Source organism: Lonchura striata, chromosome 24, assembly GCF_050655825.1.
Source record: "Lonchura striata isolate lonStrDom1 chromosome 24, ASM5065582v1, whole genome shotgun sequence".
NCBI lineage: Eukaryota > Metazoa > Chordata > Aves > Passeriformes > Estrildidae > Lonchura > Lonchura striata.
Genome location: NC_140726.1, coordinates 2,179,195 through 2,205,404, shown reverse-complemented (window position 1 = coordinate 2,205,404; position 26,210 = coordinate 2,179,195). Strand labels below are relative to the sequence as shown.

General features: G+C 55.9%; 2 protein-coding genes across 21 annotated transcripts in view; one reads left to right on the top strand and one right to left on the bottom strand.

The window, feature by feature from the left end:
* Window positions 1–3,134: 3,134 nt before the first annotated feature.
* ST3GAL4 (ST3 beta-galactoside alpha-2,3-sialyltransferase 4) lies at window positions 3,135–21,795 on the top strand. Of its 15 annotated transcripts, none has more exons than XM_085560101.1 (13): window positions 3,142–3,204; window positions 11,380–11,449; window positions 16,850–16,979; window positions 17,409–17,481; window positions 17,982–18,063; window positions 18,592–18,675; window positions 18,782–18,879; window positions 19,239–19,299; window positions 19,542–19,637; window positions 19,713–19,902; window positions 20,000–20,143; window positions 20,226–20,369; window positions 20,772–21,795. In XM_085560101.1, exons 3-13 carry the CDS (start codon window positions 16,947–16,949, stop codon window positions 20,856–20,858), a joined length of 1,092 nt encoding a protein of 363 aa, XP_085416227.1. In that variant the 5' UTR covers window positions 3,142–3,204; window positions 11,380–11,449; window positions 16,850–16,946; the 3' UTR covers window positions 20,859–21,795. The 15 variants fall into 15 exon arrangements, with proteins under 15 accessions (XP_085416230.1, XP_085416225.1, XP_085416226.1 ...); XM_085560102.1 differs by having other exon boundaries at window positions 3,145–3,204; window positions 17,982–18,051; XM_085560104.1 differs by having other exon boundaries at window positions 3,135–3,204; window positions 11,380–11,586; window positions 20,226–21,795.
* A 289-nt stretch (window positions 21,796–22,084) lies between these two features.
* KIRREL3 (kirre like nephrin family adhesion molecule 3) overlaps window positions 22,085–26,210 on the bottom strand; it is a 385,133-nt gene continuing 381,007 nt past the window's right edge. For all 6 annotated transcript variants that reach the window (XM_077787972.2, XM_077787973.2, XM_077787974.2 and 3 more), the window contains 2 exons: window positions 23,854–23,940; window positions 22,085–22,950 (listed from right to left, as the gene is read on the bottom strand). In XM_077787972.2, the coding sequence (XP_077644098.1) occupies window positions 22,507–22,950; window positions 23,854–23,940 (531 nt within the window). In that variant the 3' untranslated portion in view covers window positions 22,085–22,506. The remainder of the gene's footprint in view (window positions 22,951–23,853; window positions 23,941–26,210) is intronic.

The window sequence follows — 26,210 nt, the reverse complement described above, 5'->3', positions numbered from 1 at the left end:
CCCCAGTTCTTTGCTCCTCTCCACACCCTGAGCTCTAAAAGGGTTTTTTGCTGATGGTGGAAAACCCAGATGTGATTTATTTTTTCCAGGCTGCTGGCTGTGCCGGAGTGCAGGCTGGAGCAAAGTGCCATCATTGGAGCTGCCCTGGGGCTCTGCTCAGCTCATCCCATTTATAAATATTGAGGTCAGGCAGCTCTCTGATGCCTTTTAGCAGCAGGGAGAGGCAGAGCAGCTGGATGCAGCCACCTTCCCATATTTCTCTGCAGAAATTCCCATTTCTTGGCTGAACAGTTGAGGTTGGTGATCTTAGAGGTGTTTTCCAAATTATTCTTGGAGTCTTCAAGTGCAATCCGTAGTAAGAAAGCTGCAGTGATCTGCTGTGGGAGCCTTTCCCTCTTGCTTCAGCTCTACTCACCTCCTGAGCAGAGCAGGCCCGTTGATTTGGGGAGCTTAAGGAGCTTTAGGATCTGGACATGGTCAGTGGAGTTGCCTGTCCCATGGCTCTCCCCTTCCCTAGGTTTTAAATTGCTAAGGGACAGGGATGAATTTTTTTCCATACCAAATCATTTTCTCTGCCAAGGGGGAGCTTGGTCTCCTTTGGTGAGGGAGCATCCCAATTTTATGTCTCCACCCAGGCCAGTCTAGGAATGGAGATGGTTAAGCAACACACAGGCCCATCCTGTCTCCAAGGAAGGCTTCCTGGTCCTTGGGTATTGAAAAAACACCTTCAGTCTTGAGAACAGACTCTCAGAGGGCTGTGATAGATGACCAAGCAGCACATCTTCCACAGACCATCTGCCTGGCTCCTGCTGGATGAATTGTTTTCCTGGGAGACTGCACTGGAGAGCAGGGGGTGCATGGGGCCCAGGGTGGAGGCTGCCTCTGCCTGTCCCAAAGAAAGGGGTCAGGAGGAAGAATTCTGATGGATCTGCAGCCTTCAAAGAATTAATTGAGGTCCTGGGGCTGTGCCTGCAAAGCCAGATGACATTCTCAGGCTGTGGCTTGAGGAAGGGTGAGCCTGAGGTGATGCAGGACAAAGCCGGCTTGTGCTGGGCATGAATCGCCACATTCTTGTCTCTCTGGAGCAGATGCTGCTGAGGGCATTCCCTTCCTCCTTTCTGAACAGATCCTGCTTGCCTGGCTCCTGCTTTGGCCTTGCCACCCTCATGGGAGCATTTTGGCTGTGGTAGATGGCACAGTCTCTGCCCATGCCCTGGCAAACCCTTCTGCCGGCATGAGTTCCGAAGGCTGATGGCAGAGCTCGTTACAAATTCACTTCTCAAACTGACAGCAATTTTTCCCTCTCTTTTATTCTCCAAATTACTCAGCACTCATCATGCTGAATTAATCCAAGTGGCAGTTTATCCTTTGTAAATTAAATATTAGGGCAGGGTGTAGTCATTAACAGTGACTAACAACCCAGCGAAGGCTCCTGGCACTCTGCTACAGCAGCAAATATATTCCCATTTTCTGGTGGGCTCTGAAACTCCTGCTGTCTGCTGAGGCTCTGGTGGCCACAGGAAGCTCATAGCTGGTTTTTGGGTCCACCCGAGGCAACACAGGTACCTTGTGACTGCTCCATGATGCGAGTAGGTGTCCTGAGATTCCTGTGGGATGGATACAGCTGGTGTGCAACGCTTGGTATGGGATCACCATTGCTTCCCCAAACCTTGGTGATGCTTGAGCCACAACGTTGTGACCTCTTGGCATAGAGGTGTGGGCAACTAGAGGTCTGGGTGACCCTGGATTTGCATCTCTGCAAAGGCTTTTTATTCTGCTCCCAGTCCTGTTGATGTTGTCCGTGGCCATGGGAGGATGCTGGAGATGGAGACCATCACCTCAAAATGAGCCTATCCACCTTCACCAGCAGGATGCTGCTGCTGGGGACTGAGAAGGTCCTGGGAAGAGAAGCTTTGCAGCCTCTTTTAATATTCTTTCTGTCTTGGGGGCATGGCAAAAATTGACATTTGGGATGCATTATTATTGCTGGAGCTTCATTGAATGCCGTTTATTATTTTCAGATGCAATAAACCAAGCAGTGGAACCCATGAGACCAAAGGGTCGAAATGTCCTTTAAGCAAATCCCTGTGGAGCTGTGACCCCACTAATTATCCCAGATTGTCTACAAGCCCGTGGCAGTTAAAACCTAATTATGGCAAGTTCTCCTGTCACCACGGGTAAAACTCTACCCCACTTGTCAATGGCAAGGAAACCTCAGCTTAAGAAGGATGAGGAATGAGGCAAAGATTCTCTTCAAATACTGATGTAGTTCCCTTAGTAAAATCAGATGCGTCAGCTCGACAGGTATTTTATCAATTTATATCGGCACTGTACATGTTGTCTCAGGGATTGGCAGAACTCACCCTGGGCAGGATGGATGAGTTTGAGGCTGCAGAAATAAAAAGTTTTGAGGGGAATTAAAAAACTTCAGAAACTGGCTGGTAATTTTGTGCATTGTTGGATGGGATGGAAATGGAATCCCATGGGAGAGCGAGGTGGCCTGACATGGTGCATTCCTATGGTGAGGATTAATTTATTTTCAGGAAGAAGAAAACTACTTAATATTAGTTGATGAATTTAAGCAAAGCCATCCCTAGGGCATTTGCGTGTCATCTCATGATGGTTTGAGCATCATCTCATGGGGGTTCAATGAGGGAACAGTGCAAACCCCCTGGCTCCGTGTAAATCTCTAGCAGGATGAGCTTTTCCCAAACCCCAAAATTTGCTGTGAGTCAATTGTAGCGGGTTTTGGGTAGGGGGTTGTTTTGGGAGGGGCTGCCTAGAGCCGCATGATTTCTGGGGGTCCGAAGGCCACGGGGAAGGCGTTGTTGCTAATCTCCAGCAGGATGAGCTTTTCCCACCCCCCAAAATTTGCCGTAAGCGAATTTCAGCGGGTTTTGGGCGGGGGTTGCTTTGGGAGGGGCTGCCTAGAACCGCATGATTTTTGGGGGTCCGAAGGCCACGGGGAAGGCGTTGTTGCTCTCCCGTGCGGGGATGCGGGACCGGGCGCCTTCAGCTCCCGGGATGCTCTTCCCCTCCCTCTCTCCTTCCTCCTCCTCCTCCTCCTCCTCCTCCTCCTCCCTCCGCCGCCCATCCCGCGCTGTGCGCAAGCGTGTCCGCCCCCCGCCCGCCCCGCCGGGCCGGCCCCGCATCCCGCGGCCGCCCCCCGCATCCTCCCGCCGCGCCGACCCCCGCCGCCCCATGGTGAGTCCGCAGCCGGGGTCCCGCAGCCCCCCGCTCCCCTCGCCTCCCCCGGGCCCGCGTGTCCCGTGCGGCTCCGCGAGTCGGGGGTGCTGAGCGCAAGAAGAGGGCTGGGAGGCAAAGCCCCGGTGGTTTTGGGGCGCTGGAGGGCTCGGAGCGGGGCAGGGCGCGGGCAGGGCAGGAGCTCTGCCCGCCTGGCAGCTCCCAGGCAGGGCTGGCATGGGGGTGCGAACTGGGGGTATGGGGGTGCTCCCCGCTCACCCCATTCGGACCCCCACCGGAGCATCCCGCGCCTTTGGCATCGATGTCCTGGCGAGCGCGGCGCATGGTTTGGGAGAAGGTGGCTTTAATTCTACGTTTTGTGGGTTTTTGAAAAATAATCATTATGATTATTTTTCTAATTAGTGCAATTAATCAGCGCCTGAAGTGTGAGTGTGGGCAGCGGCGAGAGGAAAATCCCCGCTCTCCCAGTGCCCTTCCATCTGCTGTCTCCCCATTCCCGGCAAAACAAACCCCCTCATCTCGCCGGGAAAAGACGGCCTTTGGCATCGCTCCTGCCCGTGGCCACTCCCGGGGAAGGAGATCCCACCCCGAGAGCCCCGGCAAGAGAGGGTCTGGCATCTCCCCATGGCACGGGCTGGGCTCCTTGCGATGGCTCTGGGTGGTTGGAATGCCCGGGAGCCGGGCTGGGGAAGGGAAAACCCTCCCGGAGGCCCTGGGAGGGGAGGACGTGCCCCGTGTGCAGCTCCGGACGGCGCCGCTCCCGTGCGGCACAACGGGCTGAGGAGGATTTATTAAGTGGTCTGAGGCTTTTTCCCCCATCCCTGAGCATCCTCTGACTGGTGGGTGGCTGTGCTGCCGTAGCCTGGTGATCCCAAGGGGGTAGGAGGTTCCCTGCCGGTCCCCCACCCGGTGCTGGTATGGACAGAGCTGCTGGCAGCAGGATCTGGGCATGTTCGTGCAGGATAAACCCTGTCCCGTCCCACTCCGAGTGCCTGGAGCCCTCTTCTCCCATGGGACAGGATTGTTCCAGGCAGAAATGAGGATGCTTGCCCCGAGACCAGCAGGAAAAGGACCAGCTGGACCTTTCCCCGTTGATCTTTTCATGTCAGGTCTTTGCAGGGTGAACCAGTGGTGCTTTATTGTTCTGGGGAGTAGAGAACAAAGGAAAGTTCTTCCTCTGGGTGGGTTTTTTTTTGTGTTCCTCAGCTTGGACACCATCTCTCCTGTTGGATCAGTAGGGTGATGCCTAGTGGGTTAATGCTTGGCAAGTCTGATCTCCATCTCTTGGTGAGATGAGCTGAATAAATTCTTGTGGTGGAGCTTTTTGGGAAGCTCTGCTGAATTTCCCTGTCTTTCCTGCTGGGCTCTCCCCCTGGATGCTCCTGGAGGCAGGTGATGGATTGCCCAGGCTTTTCCAGCTCTCTCTGACGAGGGTGTCCATGGGACAGGCACCCCAGGCAGGCCAGAACCTGGGATCAGTGGTAGAACTGATGGTTTAAGTGTCCTCTTCCTACCCGGGCTCCTAACGATGTGTCCAATGTTTAATGAGCTCCTTATGTTGCTGGAAGCTGTAGGGTGGGATCAACGTGCTTTGCTGGACTCTCCCTAACCCCTGTCCCTAATTGTCTGCATCATTAGAGGGCTGCTTGCTCATCCAGCTTCAGGCAGGGAGGTAATAGCAGCTGCTCCAGCGAGGCACCGATTTCTGAGAAATAATGCCTCTGCAAATGTAAATATGAAAGGAGGCACTGTCTGTGGACACTGCTATTAAGGGATGTCCACTATGAAGATCTGAAAGTAGGGTGTGTTCCACAGCTGGGATTGGAGCATCCTCCTGGAGGATCCACCCTGGAGGGAAAACATCCATTTGGAACTCTGGAGCAGCTGTACTCATGTCTATAAACCTGTATTTTTATAGCTTGTGTCATCCCCGTTCTTGCAACCTGCATCAGAGGTGGATGCCAGGCTGCAGGATGTGGGAATGTGAGACCAGTACCCTCCCCGTGCGTTCAGGGGTTTTCAGCTGGCAGCAATCCTCAGGTTGAGTCCTGCTAATTAATTATTTGGCAATATCTCTAAATCCCATGTATTCTGTTGCTTATTCTCTTTGATGAAGTGATGGTTCCATTGCTTTAGCTTCGAATATTCCAGAGCTGATGCAGGCTGGCAGCATGGAATCTGCTTCTCCACAGCTTTCCCTATTGTGCCTTTTTTTTTTTTTTAAATTTATTTAATGTTATTTTTCCCCTTTCATTTTTTTTTCTTCTGGATGTAGCATGACGGCTGTGTAAGGAGCAGGGATGTGGTCCTGTTCCTGCAGAGGCTGGCATCCTGGATTCACCATGTTCCCTCTGGGATCCTCTCTACCCATTCCACTCTGGGACCCCTCCCCCCAAATGCTGCCCCCAGGGACACTTGTGTGAGTGGTTTTGGTTTTGCAGTGAGGAAAGGAAATTATCTGATACTTTCATGCTGCTCGTTGCAACTTCTGGTTCTCTATTTTTTTGTGTTTCTTAAGTTCCTGTCACTTTACTTTCACACTTCTCTGTCCTCCAGCTGTAATCCTCGTTTTTTTCTGAGTTTTTTCTAGGAAAATTCTGTGTCTTCTTGGGAGGGAAGAGGAAAACAACCCCAGTACTTGCTAGTCTCTTGCTTTTCCAGCTGCTGACCCCTTGCATGTGACTGGGGCTGGGCTGGAAAATTTCCTTGGAGGAAGGAGAAAGGCATTTGGCTGTCAGGGAACGGAAAAACCAAAGGAGCCGCTCTCCATCCCGGTTTTCCTTCGGACAGGCGGATGCTGGCGGCTGGGGCTGCTCTCCGGGATGTGTTTTGCCGGCTGCGGAGCGCCCCGAGCGTGGCCGCGGCTCCCGGGCCGGGCTCAGCGCTGCTCCCGGGCTCCCGCCACGGGCCGGGGCCGGGGCAGCGACCCGGGGCAGCGGGACGGGCCAGGAGCACAGCGGGGCTGGGGGCTGCCCGTCCCGCGTGGAGCTGCCTGCTGTGCATTGCTCCGCTGGGCTGTCCAGCGACGGCGGGTTTGACCAGCTGCGGCTCCCTCCCCGTGCTTTGGCTCGGGGAAGACTGGAAGGGGCTGGGGACTCCCCACTCTGTCAGCTCCTTGTGGAGGACTGCTCGGTCCGAGCTAGGCTGGCGATCTCCATCGGCTCTTCCGTGCCATCCTGAGGATGCTGGGATGCTCCTGGACCATCATGGGATGAGGCAAGAGGTGCTCGGAGGTGGGATGCAGTGGTCCCAAGGGATGGATGGTGTAGGGCTGAAGGAAGACTCCTGACACCACACCAGAAGTTAGATCCACAAATCCATGGAAGGATTTCTGCACCGTTTTGGAGTTTTGGCTTCTATTTATTGCAAGTCAGAACAACCCTAAATCACCAAACCACGTCTGGATATGACTGTGCAGGAAGCTGGTTTCCTATCCCCTGTTTTTTGCAGGTTTAAAAACACATTATCTGTGCTGAAGTTTGGTTCTTCTCTTTAATCCTGGGTCTGTGAAGGAGGCTTTAACCTGAGCTCACGCCGTTGGAATTCCCTGCTGCGCCAGGGAGAGAGAGGCTCCTTGCCTTCAATCGCTTCCAGATGCCATTCCTGTTCTGCTCTTCCCCTTGCAAAATGTCTCCCCCAGCCCGCCGAAGTTTTCCCAGCCGGATTCGACATCCCAATATCCGGCCAGGCTGAGTAAGCTGAGCCTTAATTTTTTAACCAGAGCCTGATGCCAGTGGTGAGAGGTTGGAACTCACCCCGTGGTGTTGCACAAGCCGGAGCCCCGGGGTGGATCCTCCATCGGGGTTTGAGCTGCTTGCGACATCGGGTGGTTTTTAAATTTCTTTTAAAATGGAGGTAAATGAGCTGGGATGGAGTTTGGGGTTTGGGATCCCTTGCTGCACCCTCTGCCCACATTGCCAATGGGGCAGAGATTCCCTCAGCCCCAAAACGGCAGGAAATTGAGGCAGGAGAGTGCTGAGCAAGAGTTGATGAGTCTTAAATGCTGCTCTGGTGCTTTGCTGATGCTGTGTGACCCAGCCAGCCCAGCATTCCCACCATGGGTCATAAAACACCCCTGGATGGGGATTAAACCCCCAGCAGAGCAGCTCTGTGGATGCTGGGCTCATCTGACCCCCCTGGCTTGTGGTCTTGGGGTGAGATTTTGTGACATGAGCTTGGATCAGACCTGTCTGTGTTGGGAATGGAGGAAAGCACTGAAGCCTTGAGGGGAAAATGGGAAGTGAGGGAGAAAAATGCAGAGAGGGGGGATGCAAGTGAACTTTGGGAATGCAGGACTGAACAGGACTAGGGTGTGGGAAGTGGGACGGTGCCAGAAATTAAGGGCAGAGAGGGGCTTTAGGGGTTAAATGTGGTGCTGCCTTCGAACAAGGCACCAGGAGCAGCGCCAAGGGCTGGGAATTCCTCGGGCCCATCCCTGTGTGATCACCAGTGCTGCTTCCAAACCAAAAAATAGACGGGGGAAAAAAAAATCACAAAGAACTGTCTGTTCGGGCATATTCGTGCTCAACAGGTTTTGCTCCTGGGCGGGGTCTGGTATTTGGGATGGGGGAACCGAGGGTGGCCAAGAGCCCAGCTGTCAGAGCAGGCTCTTTATGCAACAAAAAGATGCGATTTGTCCTCAGAAATCTTACCCTGGGCTTCTTTTCCACTGCCTTTTTTCTCGTGGGATGACGGCAGCCCTCAAGGGCTTGGGTGGTGCAGGCAGTGTGGGAAGGGATGGGCAGCTCCTGATGAAGGGCTGGGGAGCTGGGGGGGATTTTCAGTTAAAATATGGATGAACACAAGGTTTTGGAGCCCCAACACCTTGGCACCTGCCCCAGGACCAGGTCCCACTGACAGAGCCCTGAGTCCTCCTCACATTTGGCTTCTTCAGCTTCCTGGTGGTCCATTGGCATCTGCCCTGGAGCTGGGGCTTCCCCAGCCCCTTTGCTGCCTAATTAACAACCGTTGCTGCATAATCCCCCCTGCATTTACAAGTTAAATCGACAGATTATCTGTATTATGCAAACGCAGCTTTAAATCTTAATTATTTATTTGCATGGGGTGTCTGGAAATCAGCAGCACTCAGCCTGGGGATGCTGTTCTCTTGGAAGTGCAGACTTGTGCTAGGAAGTGAACCCAAAGTAGGCTTTTTTTGGTATGGTGGGTGATGCTCAACACCCCAGCTTGGGAATATGTCTATTTTTTCCTTTAAATTTTTTTGGGGTGGGGGGTGGTTATTGTGGGAGGCTCATCCTTAAATAGCAGTGGTTTATTTTTAGGTCGGTCGCTGCTTTGGATAATCCGGCTTGGCTGGGCAGCTTTGCTTTTCTTCCCATTCTCGGGGATTTGATAGAAATAGTTTTATTAAATGATTTTATTTTTAATAAAATAGTTTAATCAATGTAATAAATTATTAATATAATTAAAGAAACATAGAATTTAAGGATGGGGCTTCACCTGGTGGTTGCCCTTTTGTGCTGTCCTGGACAGGGAGCATCCACCGGGATGACCATTAGTGAAACCTCTTCCCAAAGTGTAATTCCCACACTGGAATTACAACTTTGGCTCGGCCAGAGGGTGGCTGGGAAGCAGCTGGATTATCTCCCATGAAATACTTGCTGAATGAATAAGCTGCTGGTCCCGGGGCCATAGCGACTGGGGTGACGTGAGGGATGTGCCGGGCTTGGAAACACCTCGCTCCTGCCAGCTGGAGACGTTTTCTCTGGAGGAGGATGAGCTCACCTGGATTTTATTCCCCTCCCAGCCTGGCTTTTGCTCTCTCCCCCCTCGGGAGGTAATTTTAACAGAGGGAGGCTGGCGCCGGCGATGGAGCACCGAGGGACAGACGGACGGAGAGGGACAGACAGACGGACGGCTGCCTCCCTGCAGGTCTGGCCAGAGACTCGTCTCCATCTCCCCCTCCCCTGTTTGAACAGCCCTGCAGAGATCTGGTCCTCGATGGGGAGGATGGTGACAGGAGGAATTTGGAGGCTCATCCCTGCCCCGTGTGTGTCCCCTCCTGCCTCTGGAATATCCATTCCTGCCAGGATGCTCCTACACTGGGGCTGAGCCCCTCAAAGGGCCAGTTCTGGCTGGCTTTAGTCTTTAGCACAGGAACGGATGTGCTGGCTGGATTTTTGTTTTCTTTTCCTCAAAGCCATGAGCATCCCGGAGGCAGATGTTGGGGAGTGGTCAGAAGGTGCCTTTTTACGCCTCAGATTTGGAAATTATTATTTAAATTATTAAACTGATAGGCAGGAGAAGCAACTGAAGCTAGCAACACAGCTGGAGAAGGAAAGGAGCAAAATCCAGCTTGTTTAGGGCTTCTTGAGGGGTCTGGGATGTGTGAAGTTAATTTCCTGCTGGGATCAACTGCTGGATGGGTTGAGCTGCTTGCGGCACGTGGTGGAGACAGCAGCTCCTGACCTGGTGGAGACTGGAACTGTGATGGGACTTTTCTGGACCTGGGAACATCTGATTGCATGGGCTCATGGCAGGGAAACCACTGGGATGGCTGGAAAACAACCTTGGGAAGAGCAGCAGCAATCCAGCTCCTGGCTCTTCCAGTCGAGCTGGAAAGACCAGCTCAGGGCAAGACCTGGGATCCACCAGGATCCTGCCTGGCTGCTGTGCTTTAAGGTACAGCAGTCTCCTGCTCACCCAGGGCTGCAGGATCCTCCTGGAGCCCCCAGGCAGCTCTGAACATCCTCATTTCCACAGGCAGGGGCTGATGCTGTGCCATGAAATGCTTTAGCAGGAGCTCCCTAGGGAGAGTTTAACCTTGTTAGTGGATCCTATAATTCACAGCTCTAAATGAAAAGGCTCTGTGTCAGAAGCAGCAGTGTTGGATGCTCAGGTGGATTCAGGGCTTTTGGAAGGACCCTGGTGCCAAAGATTAATTTTGTGGCCTCAGGTGCATTTGGTTTGGCTGCTGATTGCCCTGAGCCCTTGGGATTAATTGCCTCTCAAGGCAAACAAGGAAGAAAAGGTTCTTTGGGCAGAGAGGGAAGATATGAAACTGGGATGGAGCCATCCCTGTCATCCCAGGGCATGTGCAGAAAGCCTGATCCCTGGCAAGAAGGATCCATGAGAAACCATCTCAGGCTCCTGGGTGGTCTCCATCCCCACCCCTTGGACAAGGATGTAGCCCTCTTTGTTAAACTAATGGGATATTAAGAGAGGAGCATGCTGTGGGGAAGGCTTGCACCTCTCTCATCTCTGTTTTCCTAGCTAGAAAAGATGGAGAGAGGTGAGGAAACCTCTGGCCCTTCAAAGCTTTCCCTCGGAAGCACCTTCCCTGCCAGGGCTTAAGGAGCAGCTGACAGAGAGAGGCTTGGCTTCCTCATCTGCATCACTGTTTCTTGCACTGAAATGAGCTGACATTCCCTCTCGTGTGTTTTTTTTGGGGGGGCCATGGCTGGCACATCTCCCTGTGCCCCATCCATCCCAGGGGCACAGGGAGAAGAGCAGAGCTGCTGCCCTGGGGCTAACCGGGGCAGCAGTGGGCTCGCTCCCCTGCCTGCCTGACTTACCTGGGAGCATGACTTGGGATCAGAGCAGAGAGGCTTTCTCTGAGTGGCAGCATGGCAGGAGGGTTTCTGTGCGTGGCGTGGTTTCTCGGCAGGATTTTCCTCCCCCAAATCATAAGGATATTACAATGCTGGGCTAGGATGTGCAGTTTGGAAACTTTTGGGGGAAAAAGCGCCAGAGATGCGGGAGTGAGGAGCGTTCTCTGTGCAGGAGGGCAGGAAAGCTGCATTCCCTTTTCCCTGGGAAAGGGCACTGCTCCATCTCACGGGGTCTTCCTACAAGTGCGAGCGAGTCACGGGAGGGGATTTGGGTGAGAAAGGCCGAGGGATGTCGGGGAAAGCTGCGGCGAGGTCCGCGCTGCGCTTGGCCGCGCCGCCTCCTTAAGAGCGGCGGGGAGCCCGGCCCCGGGGCGCCGCTGCCGGCCGAGGTGGGTGGGAAGGGGCTGGATTTTCGGAGCTGGGAGGCTTTTCGGAGAGCTCCCCCTCGGCTGAACCTGTGCGGGCTCGCCGGGGCCGCGCTGGCCGGGGCGGGCTCCGCCCGGCGCTCCGGGCCGGGGATGCGCAGCGATCCGCGCATCCTCCAGCGCCGGCGGCAGCGCTAAGGATGTTCTCTCCTCTCTCTCCTCTCGCTCTCCCTTCGCAGGGGAACAGAGGACGGCCGCGGGGATCCCGCCGAGCTCCCGCCTGCTCCGCCTGGACCGAGAGGACGGGCCGTAAGTAGCCGTGACTCGCTGCCAGCTAATCCCGCCCTGCCGCGACTGGTGTCAGCCTCTCCCGCCGCCGGGGATGCAGGAAAAAGTCTCCCTGGGATGGGGATCCTCCTCCCTGCGTGGGTTAACGGAGCACCGAGGTGATGCTGGGGGGTGATTTGCTCTATACATGAGAGAAAAGAAGAACCCAGGGGATTTGGGGCCGACCAAATCAGGCTGTGGGGTGTCTCTGGCAGTTCCGCTCCTCTCAATCTGGTGCAAAACAGGAAACAGAGGAGAAACCGTGGGGCTGAGGTTACACGTGAGCCTTGCAAGGGGGATGGCAATGGCATGCAGCTTCTGAGCCCAAAAGGGGACCCTCGGAGTCAAAAGCCATTGGGAGCAGGAGCTCCCTGCAGGATAACTTAGCCCTGGAGCTTGATGTCCCTTAATTTCCCACCCCTTTTCCCAGAAGAGCTGGTGCATTGCTTGAGTTTGGATTGGGTATGGGCTGGAGCATCTCGTGGTTTAGTTGGTTTAGTTTTTACCTTCTCGAACTGTAAGGGAGTGGTTCTCCCAGTGGGTGTTCTGCCTGCTGCTCCCAGGAGAGTGAGGAGAGGCTGCCAGCACCCTGCCTGCACCCCCAGCTCACTGCCTTCCCTTTCTGCTGCTTTTTTGGGGGGAGATTTAACCCAAAACACGGGCTCAAAGCTGTGTTGCCAAAGCCACTTTTGCTGTTGCTGCTGCATCCCTGGCTGATCCCTGAGGATGGTGATACCGGAGAGTAAACACGGCACCGAGGTGAGTGTGGCAGCAAGGGGGGTAGGACGGGGCAGGTAGGAGAAGAGCGTGCCTGGATCAATGTCAGGGGATCAGGGATGAAATCCCACAGGATTATCACTGCCCTCATCTCCTTAGCGGGGCTTCACACCCCATGGGTGGCTCTGCTCTCTTCAGCAGCTCGGCCATAACCTCCAGGTGTAGCGAGCTGCATACAGCAAGAGAAGGTCTTTATTTTAGTGTTTCAAATAGCAAAAGAGTTATTAAACCTATATAATAAAAAAAATAATAATATGTAATCTCTTAACACTGTAGCTTAACTGTAGCCCTGTAGCTCTGTGACGGCCTGAGGTTACCCCAGAGCAGTGAGATACACACATAGCCGGTGTTTTGGGGCTGTAGGAAGGGATTTGTGTCCCCTCCCTTTTTTTTTTCTGCTACATGGATTGAAAAAAACATAGAGGGAGAGGAGAGGATGGAGCCAGGGCTGGTCTGAATTGCTCTGGAGCACATTAAAACCAACAGTGCCATGGGAAGGCAGAAGCAGCTTGGATTTATCCTGAGGACCTGTCACTGTGGAAATACTCGTTGTCCCTGAACTTATTTGCTGTTGCCACCTTCAAAATTGCAGCCTGGTCATGGGTAAATATTTTGTTAATACTCACATGCCAAAGAGGGCTTGCTTCCCCTATCGTAAATCTTTGGCTGGGTTATTGTGTGCCTGGGATACCATGGTAAAGGAAACAGCGCTGCCACTCCGAGTAAGAGGCAATTAAGATTCCTTTAAAGATTCCTTTAAAGTGACTCGCAGGGCTCTTAAAATAGGATAAATGTGGGTATCAATGCACGGGCTGGGCTGGCTCCACACCCTCTGTAGGGTCACGCCCAATGTCCAGTGGAGTTGATTTTTGCAGTAGTGTGCCCTCACGACCCTCTTCATCCCCCCAGCCCGCGGCACTGCGGCTCCAGCTCTTGACATTGCTCTGCTCCGTGGTTTTTGGAATCCCTTGCCCCCTCCCAGCATCCCTGGTGCCCCCTTGGTATCCCTCTCTCCCTGCCATGCAACGTCTCAGATCTGATCTTGGGCTTGCACTGGTGGTGGTTGCGATCCCACAAGGATTTTCTCTCCAGCTTGGAAAAAAATCTCCCCAAGCACCAGGAGCTTGCAGCAACCGGGGCGAGGAAGGTTTGGGATGCCAGGCTGGGGATTTGGGTGTCTTTGATGCTCTGCCAAGCCCAGGCAGTGCCTGCAGTTGGCTGGATGCTTTCCCTGCAGGATGGCCCCCGGCTGCACTCGGGCTTGGCACGCGCGGTTGTGCCGGGGTGGCTTGGAAGATCCCGGGGCTCTAAACTGCTTCTGTGGGGGTCCTGGCTGTCCTCCAGGGAGCACAGGATCTGCCCTGCTGGTTCCCAAAAGCTCCATGTGCCCGGGAAGCTGGGGAGAGATGGTGTGGCTGGGATTGAAGGGTCTGTGCTGGCCTGTCTGTCTGTCTGTCCGTCTCCCTTTGGTTCCCACTGCTGCGAGTGAATCCTTAGAGACTGCCAGTGCATCCTTTGCTCAGGTGCTATCCAATTCTCCTTCAGTTAAAAATAAAGATGTGTTTTTTTGGGATAAACTGTCAGAGATGCTTATTTTCAGTGAACGTCCTTCTTACCCAGGAAAGCTGGAGCAGGCAGTGGGTGGCTCCGTGTCCCGTGGGCATGTGGGATGGGACGGTGGGAGCACAGGAGATGTGTCCTTGCCTCCTGTCATGCTTTTCCCAGCCCATAGGTTACCATGGAAACAGAAAAGTACCAAAGCTGCTGGTCCATGATGATTTGCCAGGATGGCCTGGGATCACCATCCATCCATGCTGGGATGCTGTGGAGGAATTTATAACCACTCCCCACATCCGTGCTTGTTCCGTGCCTTTAAATTCCTTTTTTCCCCCCCTTTTTTTTTTATTTTGGCTGGGAGCAGCTTGGCAGGTGCTTGCTTCCACTTTGTGGATTGACATGCCTTAAATCTGGAAATGTTGGAGCCATTGAGGCCATGGGGGGAGATGGGAATGGGCAGATGGAGATACAGGGATGATCCTCTCTGCATTTCCTCCCTGGCGGGAGGGTTGGCCTGTATGGGTGTTGCTGGCATCTCCCAGAGGAGATGGTGAAACTGGGAGGCCAAACGCTGCTCCAGGTCAGAGGCAGACAGGCAAACTCCATGAGGCTTGGACATGAGCTGCCTCTGCAGCATCCTGGGATGGGGCTTTCCCAGAACAAGGGGTGGGGAAGGGAGTGGGAGATGGGGAATGGGCCACGGGCCTTTTGGATTCTTTGTGCAGCGATAATTGCAGCCCCGGTGCAGTGGGGGTGCATCCTGCTACATCAAAGAAGGGCTTTTCCAGGCACTTCTGCCAGGTGTGGGGAGCTGAACCCAGCGGGGACTTTCCCCCCAGCTTCAGGGCTCGGTGGGGCAGGCAGAGCCCTGGAACAAGCCTGGGGAACGAGGGTTGATCCCAGCGAGTCTCTCCCTGCAGGACAGGGAGGCTGCAGTGTGGGATCCAGGGAGGATCTGAGGGGTGCTGTGATGGGACACAGGTGCCAGGACTCTGAGGACATTGTGGGGGACCAGGGATGCTGCAGGAACAGGGATATTGCAGGACTGAGGATGCTGTGAAACCAAATTCCCATGAGGTGCTCTGAGGATACTGTGCTGGGACGAGGCTACTCGGGGGGCACTGGGGATGCTGTGGTGGGACAGGGATGCTGCAGGAGGCTCTGAGGGTGCTGTGGTGGGACAGGGGTGCTGCAGGAGGCTCTGAGGGTGCTTTGGTGGGACAGAGATGCTGCAGGAGGCTCTGAGGGTGCTGTGGTGGCACAGAGATGCTGCAGGAGGCTCTGAGGGTGCTGTGGTGGGACAGGGATGCTGCAGGAGGCTCTGAGGGTGATATGGTGGGACAGGGATGCTGCAGGAAGCTCTGAGGCTGATATGGTGGGACAGGGATGCTGCAGGAGGCTCTGAGGGTGCTGCAAGGCTGGGGATGCTGTGGGGACCAGCAGGACCCTTTGGCATTGCTGCCTCCAGCCACCCCACAAGGAGGACACAGGAGCTGGCTCGGGGTGTTCAGCAGTGCTTTCAGCAGCTGCTCTGGTGTGGGCTGTGGATCTGGGAGGGCTGTGGGGAGCTTGAACTCCTTCCAGAGGCACCAGGGGTGCGGGGGCAGCTGGGTGTGCTCTGCTTTGCACCGCATTCCCTGATCGCTTCACTAAACAATGCTGCTTCTCCTCAGGGATTATAAACCCATGTTTGCCTTAGAAAAGTTTTGCATCAGGCCCAGCTTGTGCATACAGGCCTGGGAAAAGATCATAAAGCTGTCAAAAAAAAAAAAAAAGTAAAAAAAGCTGGTATGTGAAGGCAAACATTGTGGGCAGAGCAGATTTTCCCAGTGCTTTCACCGCTGGAAGGGGTGAAGTGCGCTTGGTTGGGTGTTTTGGCACCCAAGGATGAAGGTGGGGGGTGAACCTGGTGCTAAAACCAGGTCCTGGTGCCCAGCAATTTCCCAGCCCTGGGCAAACAGGCCCCCCAGGAGCAAACCCAGCCTCCAGCTGAGGCAGTGGATTTCCCCTTAGGGCTTTTGTGGCCAGTTCTACTAAAAACAAAACTCCCCAGGAAGCACAAGCTGCTTTTTACTTTCCCCTAATTTTACTTTTTCCAAGCAATTGTAATATGTAAAGGGGTGAGACTCTCCCTGTGCCTTCTCCCTGTATTGCTCCCACCTGTGAGGACCCAGCTGTAGTTTCATCTTCCCAAGCAGGAGGGGCTTGTTGAGCTGGAAATTCAGATGCAGGATGAGAGCCAGTTGGGATGGGGGGTTACTTCCCCTTTCTGGAACCCCCAGGAAATGATGGGGCACAATTATCCATGTTTTATGAAGGAGAAGTGGTTCAGAGGGAGGTGTTTTCCTAGGAGACCTCCTCACCTGCCCCGTCCCTCTGCTGCCAAATGGACACAATTTTCTTTTTCTAGTGTCCTGTCCCGTTGCTTTTAGTGTGGTTTAATTGTCCTCAATTGCCTTTTAATTGCCCTTCCTGCCCTTTTTAATTAATTTTTCTCCTGCCCTTTTAACTTCAGAAGTCCGTGGCAGGGAAGGGAAGAGCCTGGCTCTTGTGGAACCTTCTCTGGCCCCGTTTCTCTTCATTCCTGGTGCATTTTTGCCCCCAGACCTGGTGTTTGACTGGCTGAGGCCGTGGCCTGCCGGGTGTTTGGCAGGTGCCAGGTTTGTGAGTGGCCCTTCCTTGGGCAGGGAGGGGGTGAGGTGGGTGTCCTTCCTTGGCAGGTGAGTAAACCCTGGAGGCTCTGATGGGCAGGCTCTGCTTGAGAGTTTTGCATCGCCCTGCCCCACGTACACCTTTCCCCTTGGCTGGCATTCAGCACACCCAGACGTGTCTGGTCAGAGCCTGAAGGAGCTCAGTTATCAGGGGCAAAGCCAAGCCCAGCTCTGAGCCTGGCTTAGAGCAGGATTCACCCGGGGAGCAAAGCCTTCCCTGGACCCTAAAGCTTCTCCCACCCGGTGAGTTCATTTTCTGTCCTTGCTGTGTCCTGGTGGGATGGGAGGAGCTGATCTTGGGATGGATCCAACCACGGCTCTTTGCTCCTTATTCCAGGAGTGAGAGGTTTCAGAGGAGCACAAGAGAGTCCCCACTTCCCTGGGCAGTGTTTGTGTGGGCACTAAGCTCCAGCACCTCCTTTCCCCAGGCCAGGATGGGTGAATCCAAGGCGTTGGAGGTTCCCAAAGTATGTGATGCTCTTTGGTTTGGTCCTGCTCGGCTGCTCCTGTCCTTTCTGACTGGCTTTGTGGTGGCACATTAACTTTGTATCTGCTGGTGCCAGGTGGATCCTTAAGCTGAGTTTAAAGTCTCCTCCATGGTATTTGGTGGATGAAACCCCATTGGGAGCTTGTTTTTCCTCTCTAATTATTTTTTTTTCCTTTGGCCTTTAATCTGCAGGGCTGAAGCTCCTTGGGAAGTGCTGTTTGTTTGGCTTTGATAAGCTCTCTAAACCAACCTTTTGGCAACAAAGAAATGTGAATTTAAAGAAATAAATCCTTTGGGGAACACTTGCATCTGCTTGTCTGCAGATGCAGATGGGCAAGCGGGGGGTGATGCCTCTTGGATGGGGTTTTAGGATCAGCTCCGATGGTTTTTCCATGTTTTCCTGCTGCAGGTGACCAGCCACAATGAGAGCTCTGGCCCCCGCCTGATCCCTTTCCTGCTGATAAAAATGATCAACAAGTCCCGTGAGTCCCACAGGGATCCCGTCTGCCTCTGTCCAAGCAGGGATGGGGAGCCTGGGGGATTTCTATTTGGAAATCTGGGGGTTGGATGCTGCTTTGCTGTGGTTCCAGTTGGGTAATGGAGTGGTGGGGTGTCACAGGAGGAGGTCCCAGTTTGGGTTTGGGGACCTTGATCTCTGGGCTTGGACACCCGGAACTCCTTGGACTTTGTTGCACAGAAATGGGATGGAGACACACGGAAAAAGGGATGTTTGCCTAGGCTTTGATAAAAAGCAGTCAAGAGGAAAGAGAAACGTCACAGGGGCTTTAAACCTGAGACAAAACCACCTGACTCATGTTAGAGCTGCTCCTCTCCGGGTCGTGGTGCCAGCCAAACCTGCTCCCTGAGGAGAAGGCTCTGCCATCCTGGATCTAGCTCAGGATGCTGTGGGACCCCACGAGCAATCATCTAAACCCCATGGCTGACACTGGTTTATCTCTCCCCCTCCCCTCTGGGCTTGCAGGAGGGAAGATACTCGGGGTGCTGGCGCTGTTTCTGGTGATGGTTTGGTACTCGATCTACCGGGAAGACAGGTACATACAGCTGTGAGTGCTTCTTACTCAAGTTTAATGGACCTCCTGCCCTTTCCTTCACTCCTGGGAGGCAGCTGCTTCCTGCCCATCCCTCACAGGGATGCCAGAGCATGGCAGAGTCCCTGGATCCAAGGGGACTGGGGAGGTGGCAGCATCCTCGGCTGCTGGAGAATGGGGGACACAAGCGAGGTTCCCCCTCGGTGTGTGGTGGTGGTTGGGCTCTGCGGGGTTTTTTGCAAATGCTGGTGCTTTTCTGAGCCTGGGAGGATGGGAAGCTCTGCTCTCTTCCCAGTGCCAGCGATGCTGATGGAGATGGGGAGAGTGGAGTGTGAGGTTCATGAGCAGAGCAAGAGAGACCTCTTCTGATGCAAGGCTGCAAGCCCAGCAGATAAATGCCCAGGAAGTGCCAGCCTTAAATCCGGCTGGAAATCTCTCTCTCACAACTTGAATCCCACAGTGGGGGTGCTGGAGCCCCTCTTGCCAGGAGGGGGCTGCAGAGGAACGGGCATCATTTGATTTAATTAACCTCTTCCTTTACAGCTTTTATTTCCCTGTGCAAGAAAACAACAAGACAACGTGTCCCCTTGGGGAGGTGGAAAAGAAAGCGGCGCAGCTCATCGGGAAGTGAGTTTCAGGGCTGGGAGCAGGGAGTGGGGGGGATGCAGAGCCAGGACCCCCCTCCCTGTGCCATCCCTGATCCCAGTCTCACTGACCCTTTGCTCCTTGGCAGCTACACAAGGGACCACCCACTGTTCTTGCAGCTGAAGGATTATTTTTGGGTGAAGACGCCGTCGCTCTACGAGCTGCCCTATGGCACCAAGGGAAGTGGTAAGCCTGACAATGGTCTGTGGGGTCTGTCTGTCCGTCCTGCTGCTGCTCCTGGGGCTTCAACTTCCCTTTTCCTAAAGACATCTGCAGGTTGATTTTGTTGGGGACTATTCCCAAGCTATTTTCTTGGTTTTTAGACTCTGCAGCGAGTATCTTCTCACACATTGTGCCTCTTAAAAGAGTTTAGGGTGGGCCAGGTTTTACTAAGCCCCAGAAACAGATTATCTGCTTGAAATTGGGATTAACAGTAGGAGCAAATTCGGCAGGGATGGGGCAGCACTCAGAGTGTTGTGCCAGGCAGGAGCTGTCTCCCTCACCTTCCTCAACTTCCTCACCCTGTCCTTGTCCTTGCTTTGCAGAAGACATCCTCCTGCGCCTGCTGTCCATCACCCACTACTCCCTGCCCGAGAGCATCCAGAGGTAACACTGGGGTGGGTTTAGGGGCTTTTCTCTCTTTTTCTTCATTATTGCTCTCATGGGGGCGGTTGAAATTTGTCTGTTGAGGGCCCAGGATTTGGCAAAACGAACCTCTGCAACCCAGGGGTGGTGGATGGAGCGTGGGAAGGTTTGGAGACTGGACAACACCAGGTTGAACCCCCGTGGTGGTTGCAGTCAGCCCGGCTTTGGAACAGGCCTGGTTGAGACAGGGTTTTCTCCGGCAGCCTGAAGTGCCGGAGGTGTGCCGTGGTGGGCAATGGCCACCGGCTCCGCAACAGCTCCATGGGGGACACCATCGACACCTACGATGTGGTGATCAGGTACAGCCCCGAGCCCGGCCCTCTGCTCCCCCAGCACCACCCGCAGCTGGGGCTGACGCCTGCCATGTCCCAAAGGCTGAACAACGCCCCGGTCCATGGCTACGAGCAGGACGTGGGCTCCAAGACCACCATGCGCCTCTTCTACCCCGAGTCAGCCCACTTCGACCCCCGGGCCGAGAACAACCCCGACACGCTGCTGGTGCTCGTGCCCTTCAAGCCCATGGACTTCCAGTGGATGGAGGCCATCCTTAACGACAAGAAGAGGGTGAGTGTGGTGGGGAAGCGGGTCCAACCCCTCCCTGGCTGCTCCAGACTCCGGCTGTCATGCCACCCCACGCCTGGGGACATCTGGCCTCTTGCAGGTTCGGAAAGGGTTTTGGAAACAGCCCCCACTGATCTGGGACGCCAACCCGGAGCAAGTGCGCGTCCTCAATCCCTACTACATGGAAGTAACTGCTGCTAAACTGCTCAACCTCCCCATGAAGCAACCACGGAAGGTCAAACAGGTAAGGGGTGGGGATGGCCAGTCACCCTGCACACCCCGACGGGGGTCAGCTGTCCCTGAAGGCTGTGGCTCTGTGTCCCCAGAAGCCCACCACAGGGCTGCTGGCCATCACCTTGGCACTGCACTTCTGTGACCTGGTGCACATCGCGGGCTTTGGCTACCCCGATTCGGCCAACAAGAAGCAAACCATCCACTACTACGAACAGATCACGCTCAAGTCCATGGCCGTAAGTGTGTGCCCCACAGTTTTGTCCCTGTTCCCCCCATTTTTCCCCCAGGAGGTGGGATGGCAGCCCACAGAGCAGTGCCAGGATGCTGAATGGCACGGGAGGCTCTTCCCTCTCACTCCCTCCCATGATGAAGGTTGAAGTTCACCTTTGGATGGTCATCATCCGACTTCTCTTGGTAGCCAAATGTCTTTGGAGGCACGGGGAGTTGGATCCATCCCCAGTTTATGTGTGAGAAGAGCTCGTGGACAGGGGGATGGGGTGGGGAGGGTTCTGTCCCTGCTTTTGGGGGGCTGAAGTCCCTGCTGGTGGGGTGGGCAAGGTGGAGGGCGGGAAGGTGTGAGGGATGGAAGGAAAGCGCGTGGCCCAGACTGGTGTCACCCCCTGCTCCCCGTCCCGCAGGCATCGGAGCACAACGTGTCCCACGAGGCCGTGGCCATCAAGCGGATGCTGGAGCTGGGGCTCGTCAGGAACCTCACCTACTTCTGAGGGCGCTGGGGCTGCGCGGGGACCGTCCCCCTCAGCGAGGGGACACCGTGCCGCGCGGTCAGGGACGCTGCGCTGGCACGGCCGGAGCGACCCAGGGCACAGCATCGTTGCCACCACGGCCTGGGACTCCCAGAGCGGGGCCGGGGCTGGGGGCCGCGCTGGACCGCGGGTGCCCAGGGTGGGGCTGCTCCCGGGGGTGCGGGGAGCCCGGCGGGGCCGTGCCCAGCGCCTTTTCTACTGACGCACTGAAGCTACCGAGGACTTGCAGGGGGTTTTTGGGGTACGGGGGTCCTCCCTCCCAGCAGGCCTGAGGGGGTGAGTCAGGGCAGGAGCCCTTGCCCTGGACATTCTCTTTCCCTTAATTCCCTCATACACTGACGAGGGCCCTGCTGAGGGGCTGATTTTGGGGTCCTGGCCCCTCCCCTCCCCCCCCAGGGAATGGGAGCCTTTAGAGGCTAATGTTGCCTCCTCCCTGCCCTGGACCTCCCCCCAAATATTTAATTCCCTCCCTTTTTTTTTAATTTCCTTTTTTACTTGGCGGCCCTGTCCTGTGCCTTAGCGCTGGTGTAGGGACTCGTCCCCACAGCCCCCCTGGGTGGGGGCACCCTGGGGTGCTTGGCTTTCGGGATCTGCCAGGGCCCTTTGGTGGTGCAGATTAATTTAATTAATTTAAATGCTTATTTATGGTGGAGCTTTCACCCAGGGCCCGCATGCCACTGGTGTCAGGGACGGGGGGGCCTTGGGTGGGCGGGTGTGTGCTTGGCTGCAGGGGTGGGCATTTGGGATGTCCCCTCACCATGGAGGGGTTGACTGGTGCCTTCTCCCTGTTGGTGTAGGGTCCCCTCTGCCCCCGTGGGGCTGCAGGTGTCGGGGGGACCCATGGATGGGGGTGTTGGGGCTCATGCTGGCACCCAATAAAGTCCTGGTGAGGCTGGGATGGGCTGGGTGCTCCTGGGGCACGATGGGGGGTGTGAGGGAGTTTGGGGCTGTGAGGTGCAGGGAGGGTGGCCTGTCCCCATGCCACTGTGTCCCCGCATCCCCTTACCTGTTGTGACGCCCCATCTCCTGGCTCCCACGCTGGGGTCCCAGCTGCCCCGTGCCTCAGTTTCCCTCCACCACCGGCCATTTCTGCCCCCATGGGGCCTGCCCCATGGCACACCCGGATTCCAGGCCAGCTCTGTGGCAGGGAAGCCGATGTCCCCGCGGGGCGGCCACCAGCCCAGGCGTGCCACGAGAAACACCTCTTGTATTGACCGCGGTGCCGCGATACAGCGTGGAGAGGCCCTTCCCGGGGAGTCCCTGTCCCACCGCTGTGCCCACCTCCTGTCCCCACGGCGGGACCCCCCGAAACGGACTCTATAAGTACGGACACCGAACAGCACGAAGGGAGGGGAGGCGGCGGGGGAGGGCAGCGGGAAGCGGAGGCGAGCGGCGGGGCTGCGCGGCGGGGACGGCTCCGCGGGGCTCGGCGCGTCCTCGGCGGGGTTGTGCTTAGCGTGTGCCGGGGAGGGGGTGCTCGGCCGGCCCCTGCCCGCAGCCCCGCTCCGGGGGCTGGAGCCGGCCTCTGGCCACGCCGCTGCCGGCGGGCGCCACTGTCCGAGCGCGCAGCCACGGCGCCCACGCGGAGGGTCCGAGCGGCCCGGGGCGCTCAAACGTGCGTCTGCATCCGCCTCTGCAGGGGCCGGCTGGGGTCCGAGTTTTGGGAAGACGACTGGGAATGGTGGGAGGAGGATGCGGAGGCCTTGCTGGCCTTGTCGAACTGCACGTAGCCGTCCTGCTTGCCGCTGCTGCTGATGCTGCTGTCGCACTGGGTGTCGAGGAAGGAGCTGCTGTCGCTCATGGAGCCGCGCTGGAACTCGCGCTCGCACAGCTCGATGGAGCTGCTGCCCATGCCCAGCACGAAGCGCTGGCTGTAGTCGTAGAGGCGGCTCTGCCCGCTCAGGGTGCTGTAGATGTTGGTGAAGGACATGCCCGTGGGCACCCGCTGCTTGCCGGCCGGGCGCAGGTCGGCCGGGCAGCCCGACAGCGAGATGGTGGGGGTGGAGTGGTGCTCCTTGAAGGTGTTCACGCTGTAGTAGCCGTTGGTGGGGTCCTGGGGAGTGGGAGAAGCGGGGCAGGTTGGTGGTGGCCTCCCTGGGTACCGTGGCATTTGGAGGTGCCCACCCTGCCCATTCACCCAGGACATGAGAGACTTAATCAGAATCATCGAATTTGCTGAGCTGGGAGAGACCCACAAGGACCATCCAGTCCCACTCCTGGCCCTGCACAGACACCCCAACAATCCGACCTGTCCTTGAGAGCAGTATCCAAACCCTCCTGCAGCTCTGGCAGCCTCGGGGCCGTGCCCATTCCCTGGGGAGCCTGGGCAGTGCCAGCACCCTCTGGGGGAAGAGCCTTTCCCTGATATCCAACCTAACCCTCCTTGGTACAGCTCCAGCTGTTGTCTTAGGTCCTGCTGCTGGTCACAGAGAGCAGAGATCAGAGCTGTCCCTCAGGAAGAAGCTGCATACCCTGATGAGTCTCCCCTTGGTCTCCTTCAGGCTGAACAAGCCAAGTCACCTCAGCCGCTCCTCTTATGAACCCTCCAGACCCTTCCCCATTTTCATAGCCCCCCTTTGGAGGACACTTCAACCTCCAAACCATCCAGCAATGCCCTCTTGTGCCACCAGTGAATTCCAATCAGCCCCCTCCAGGCCGGGACACAAGGGCCCCTTGCCCACCACAGACCTGGCACCACAGCACCTAAAAGGTGCTGGGGCCACAAGACAGTGCCAGCATGCCAGAGCCTCTCTCCCTGCACAGGGACAGCCCTCTGGGACAGGCCAGCACTGGGGACATGGCCCGAGGACATGGCCTGGCAGCAGCAGGGCTGGGTGAGGCACGAGCTGGTTCTGCCCAGGGAGGGGTTCCCAGCACAGGGGTGCAGCCAGGAGTGTCGGGGGGCTCTGACCCCATCTCTTCACTGGGGACAGAGACAGCCCAGGATCCAACTCACCTTCAGGTTTTGAAACTCCTTCTCCTCCTCCTTGAGCACCTCGAGCTGCTTCAGCACCGAATCCTGCTGGAACTCCCCCCGGTCCATCTAGGGAGGGACACAGGCAGGGGTCAGCATCCCAGCAGCGCCTGACCCCGGGTTCTCATCGCCCCCAGGCCATGTGGGCCGAGCCCCACATCCACCAGCAGCCCCAGGGCACTGGGGAGTTGCCACCAGCTGGATTCAAGGCTTCCCCAGGGGTGTCCCAGCAGCGTCCGAGGGCGGACGCCCCAAAGCCACACAATTCCCTGGGTTACACATTGTTTTTCCCCGTTCAGGACAGAAAAAAGCAGGCTGATGCAGAAAACGAATTATTTACCGAGGTAAGGGTTGGGGCTGCACCCGCCTGCCCAAAGCAACACCCCCAAAATCGCCTTGTTTGTGTTTTTGTTGGTTTTTTTGGTTTTTGTTTCCCTTCTTCTCATCCTTTCCTCCTCAGCTGAACTTGGCCGCCTCATTAATTTTCCTTTGAAGGCTGGCTGTGATCGGGGGGAGGCGGAGAGGAGGGGCAAGGTGCACGTTAATTACACCACAGCTTTAATTACCCTTCCTTCAGCACGCGGGGCTGTGCAGGAAGCAGGATAATTATCAACCAATTTCTCAGTTGCCTTTTTTTAGCTTCTCCCGTATTCACCGGACGCCTCCAGCCCTTCTTCCCTGGCATCACAGCCCCACGCCAGCCCCAAAATCCCCTTTCATTGCCCAAATTTCCTCTTTAAGATGGTAAGTGGCTGTGGAAATTCACCCCGCGGCACTTGCTGTTCATCTCCCGAAAGCCTTTGATGTGGCTGTTAAAGGCAATAAATTAAAGTACCTGAGTTTTCCTAGGGAAAAGAAAGCCTGTATCAGCCATTGATTTACCAGGATAAATACAAGTGTCGCCGAGGATTAAACGAGTGCAGCTAAAATGGGACGTGGAGAGTTTTTTTGCTCTGCCAGCCCCGGCGACCCTCTCGATCCTCTAAAGCATCTCTGCAAAGGCTGTTAACCCTATCGGAAGGGTTTAACAGGTCCCAGCTCGGAATGAAAACGAAAAACCACTTGCAGGGCCAGACCCCAGAGATGGAGAGGGGAGAAGGGAGGTGGGAACCAAGGGAACAATCCCACTGTGACCAAACCTCCCTGGAATTCATGTCATGTTTGGTGGGGTGTTTGAAGCCACTTTATTGAAGCCATTTATTTTATTTAAGCCATTGAAGTGATGGTGGGAGTGATCCAGGTACTGGGATGCTCCCTGAGCTCCGCGGGGTCCCTGCCTGTCCCCGACGCTCCGAATTCGGCTGCACCCCGTGGATTTGGGGACTGCAGGGAGTCTCCACATGAGGTCCACAACGCACCATCACATCAGTGAACCTCCAAACCCCCATTACAGCCGGTCACTGGCGTCAACTTCATTAAAGTTTTACACCACTAATTAGTGGGCGGTGGGATCCTCGTTAGTGTGATTTCCGCTTTGTCATCACTGAGCAAACACCGGCAAGGGATTGATACTAACTCAAGTTCACTCCATCACCAATATTAACAGGGATTATGAAGGGGAAGAGGGAAATAGATGGAAAATGAGAGCAGAGGTGTCTGAGTGCCCTGGCGTGGGATGCCCCGTGTCATTCATGGACATTTTTCCAGAGCCAGGTGACATCACCAATGTGCTCGCGGTGCAGACGGCTGGGGATACACCTCCTGTCAGAGCCACCATTCCCTGCTGCCAGCGCCCTTCCCATCCTGGCAACCTCATGCCAGCACTCCATCCTGCTGGCACTGCCAGGCGCCAGCAGCCTTCCCCACGCCCGGAGCAGGTGGGGTGCAAAATCCTGCCCGTGTCCAAACCTCGCCGGCGCCTCCTGGGTCAGCGTGGCTGAGGGATGTCACCAAAAAACTGCAGCCCTGCATCCCTGAGCGCCACTGCCTCGGTTTCCCCCGCCGCAAAAGGCGGGGACCCCCTCCAGCTGCTGAAGCATCACCTCAGGCCGGCTGTGCTGCTCTCCCCGCCCCGGGAGCGGCTCCTGCCGAGGAGGGACCCCCGCGCCCGGGCCAGCGGCTGGACCAGCGGGCAGTGCCTCCCGCTCCGCCCCGCCAGTGCGGAGCTCTCCCGCCTTTCACGCCACCAAACGAAGCCTCCGAGATGGAGAATCCGACAGGATATTAAATTCTTGGCTTTCATTAGTGGACACAATATCTTTTTTTAAAATGCTGCTTCAGGTGCTTGAGTATCCTCCAGACCCGGCGGGCTCGAAGTGCTCCCCCGCCTCGCTCCGGGTTTAATTACAATATTCCCGGCTGCTTGGGTGATTGAATGCACCCGGCAGCGCTGGTGCGGG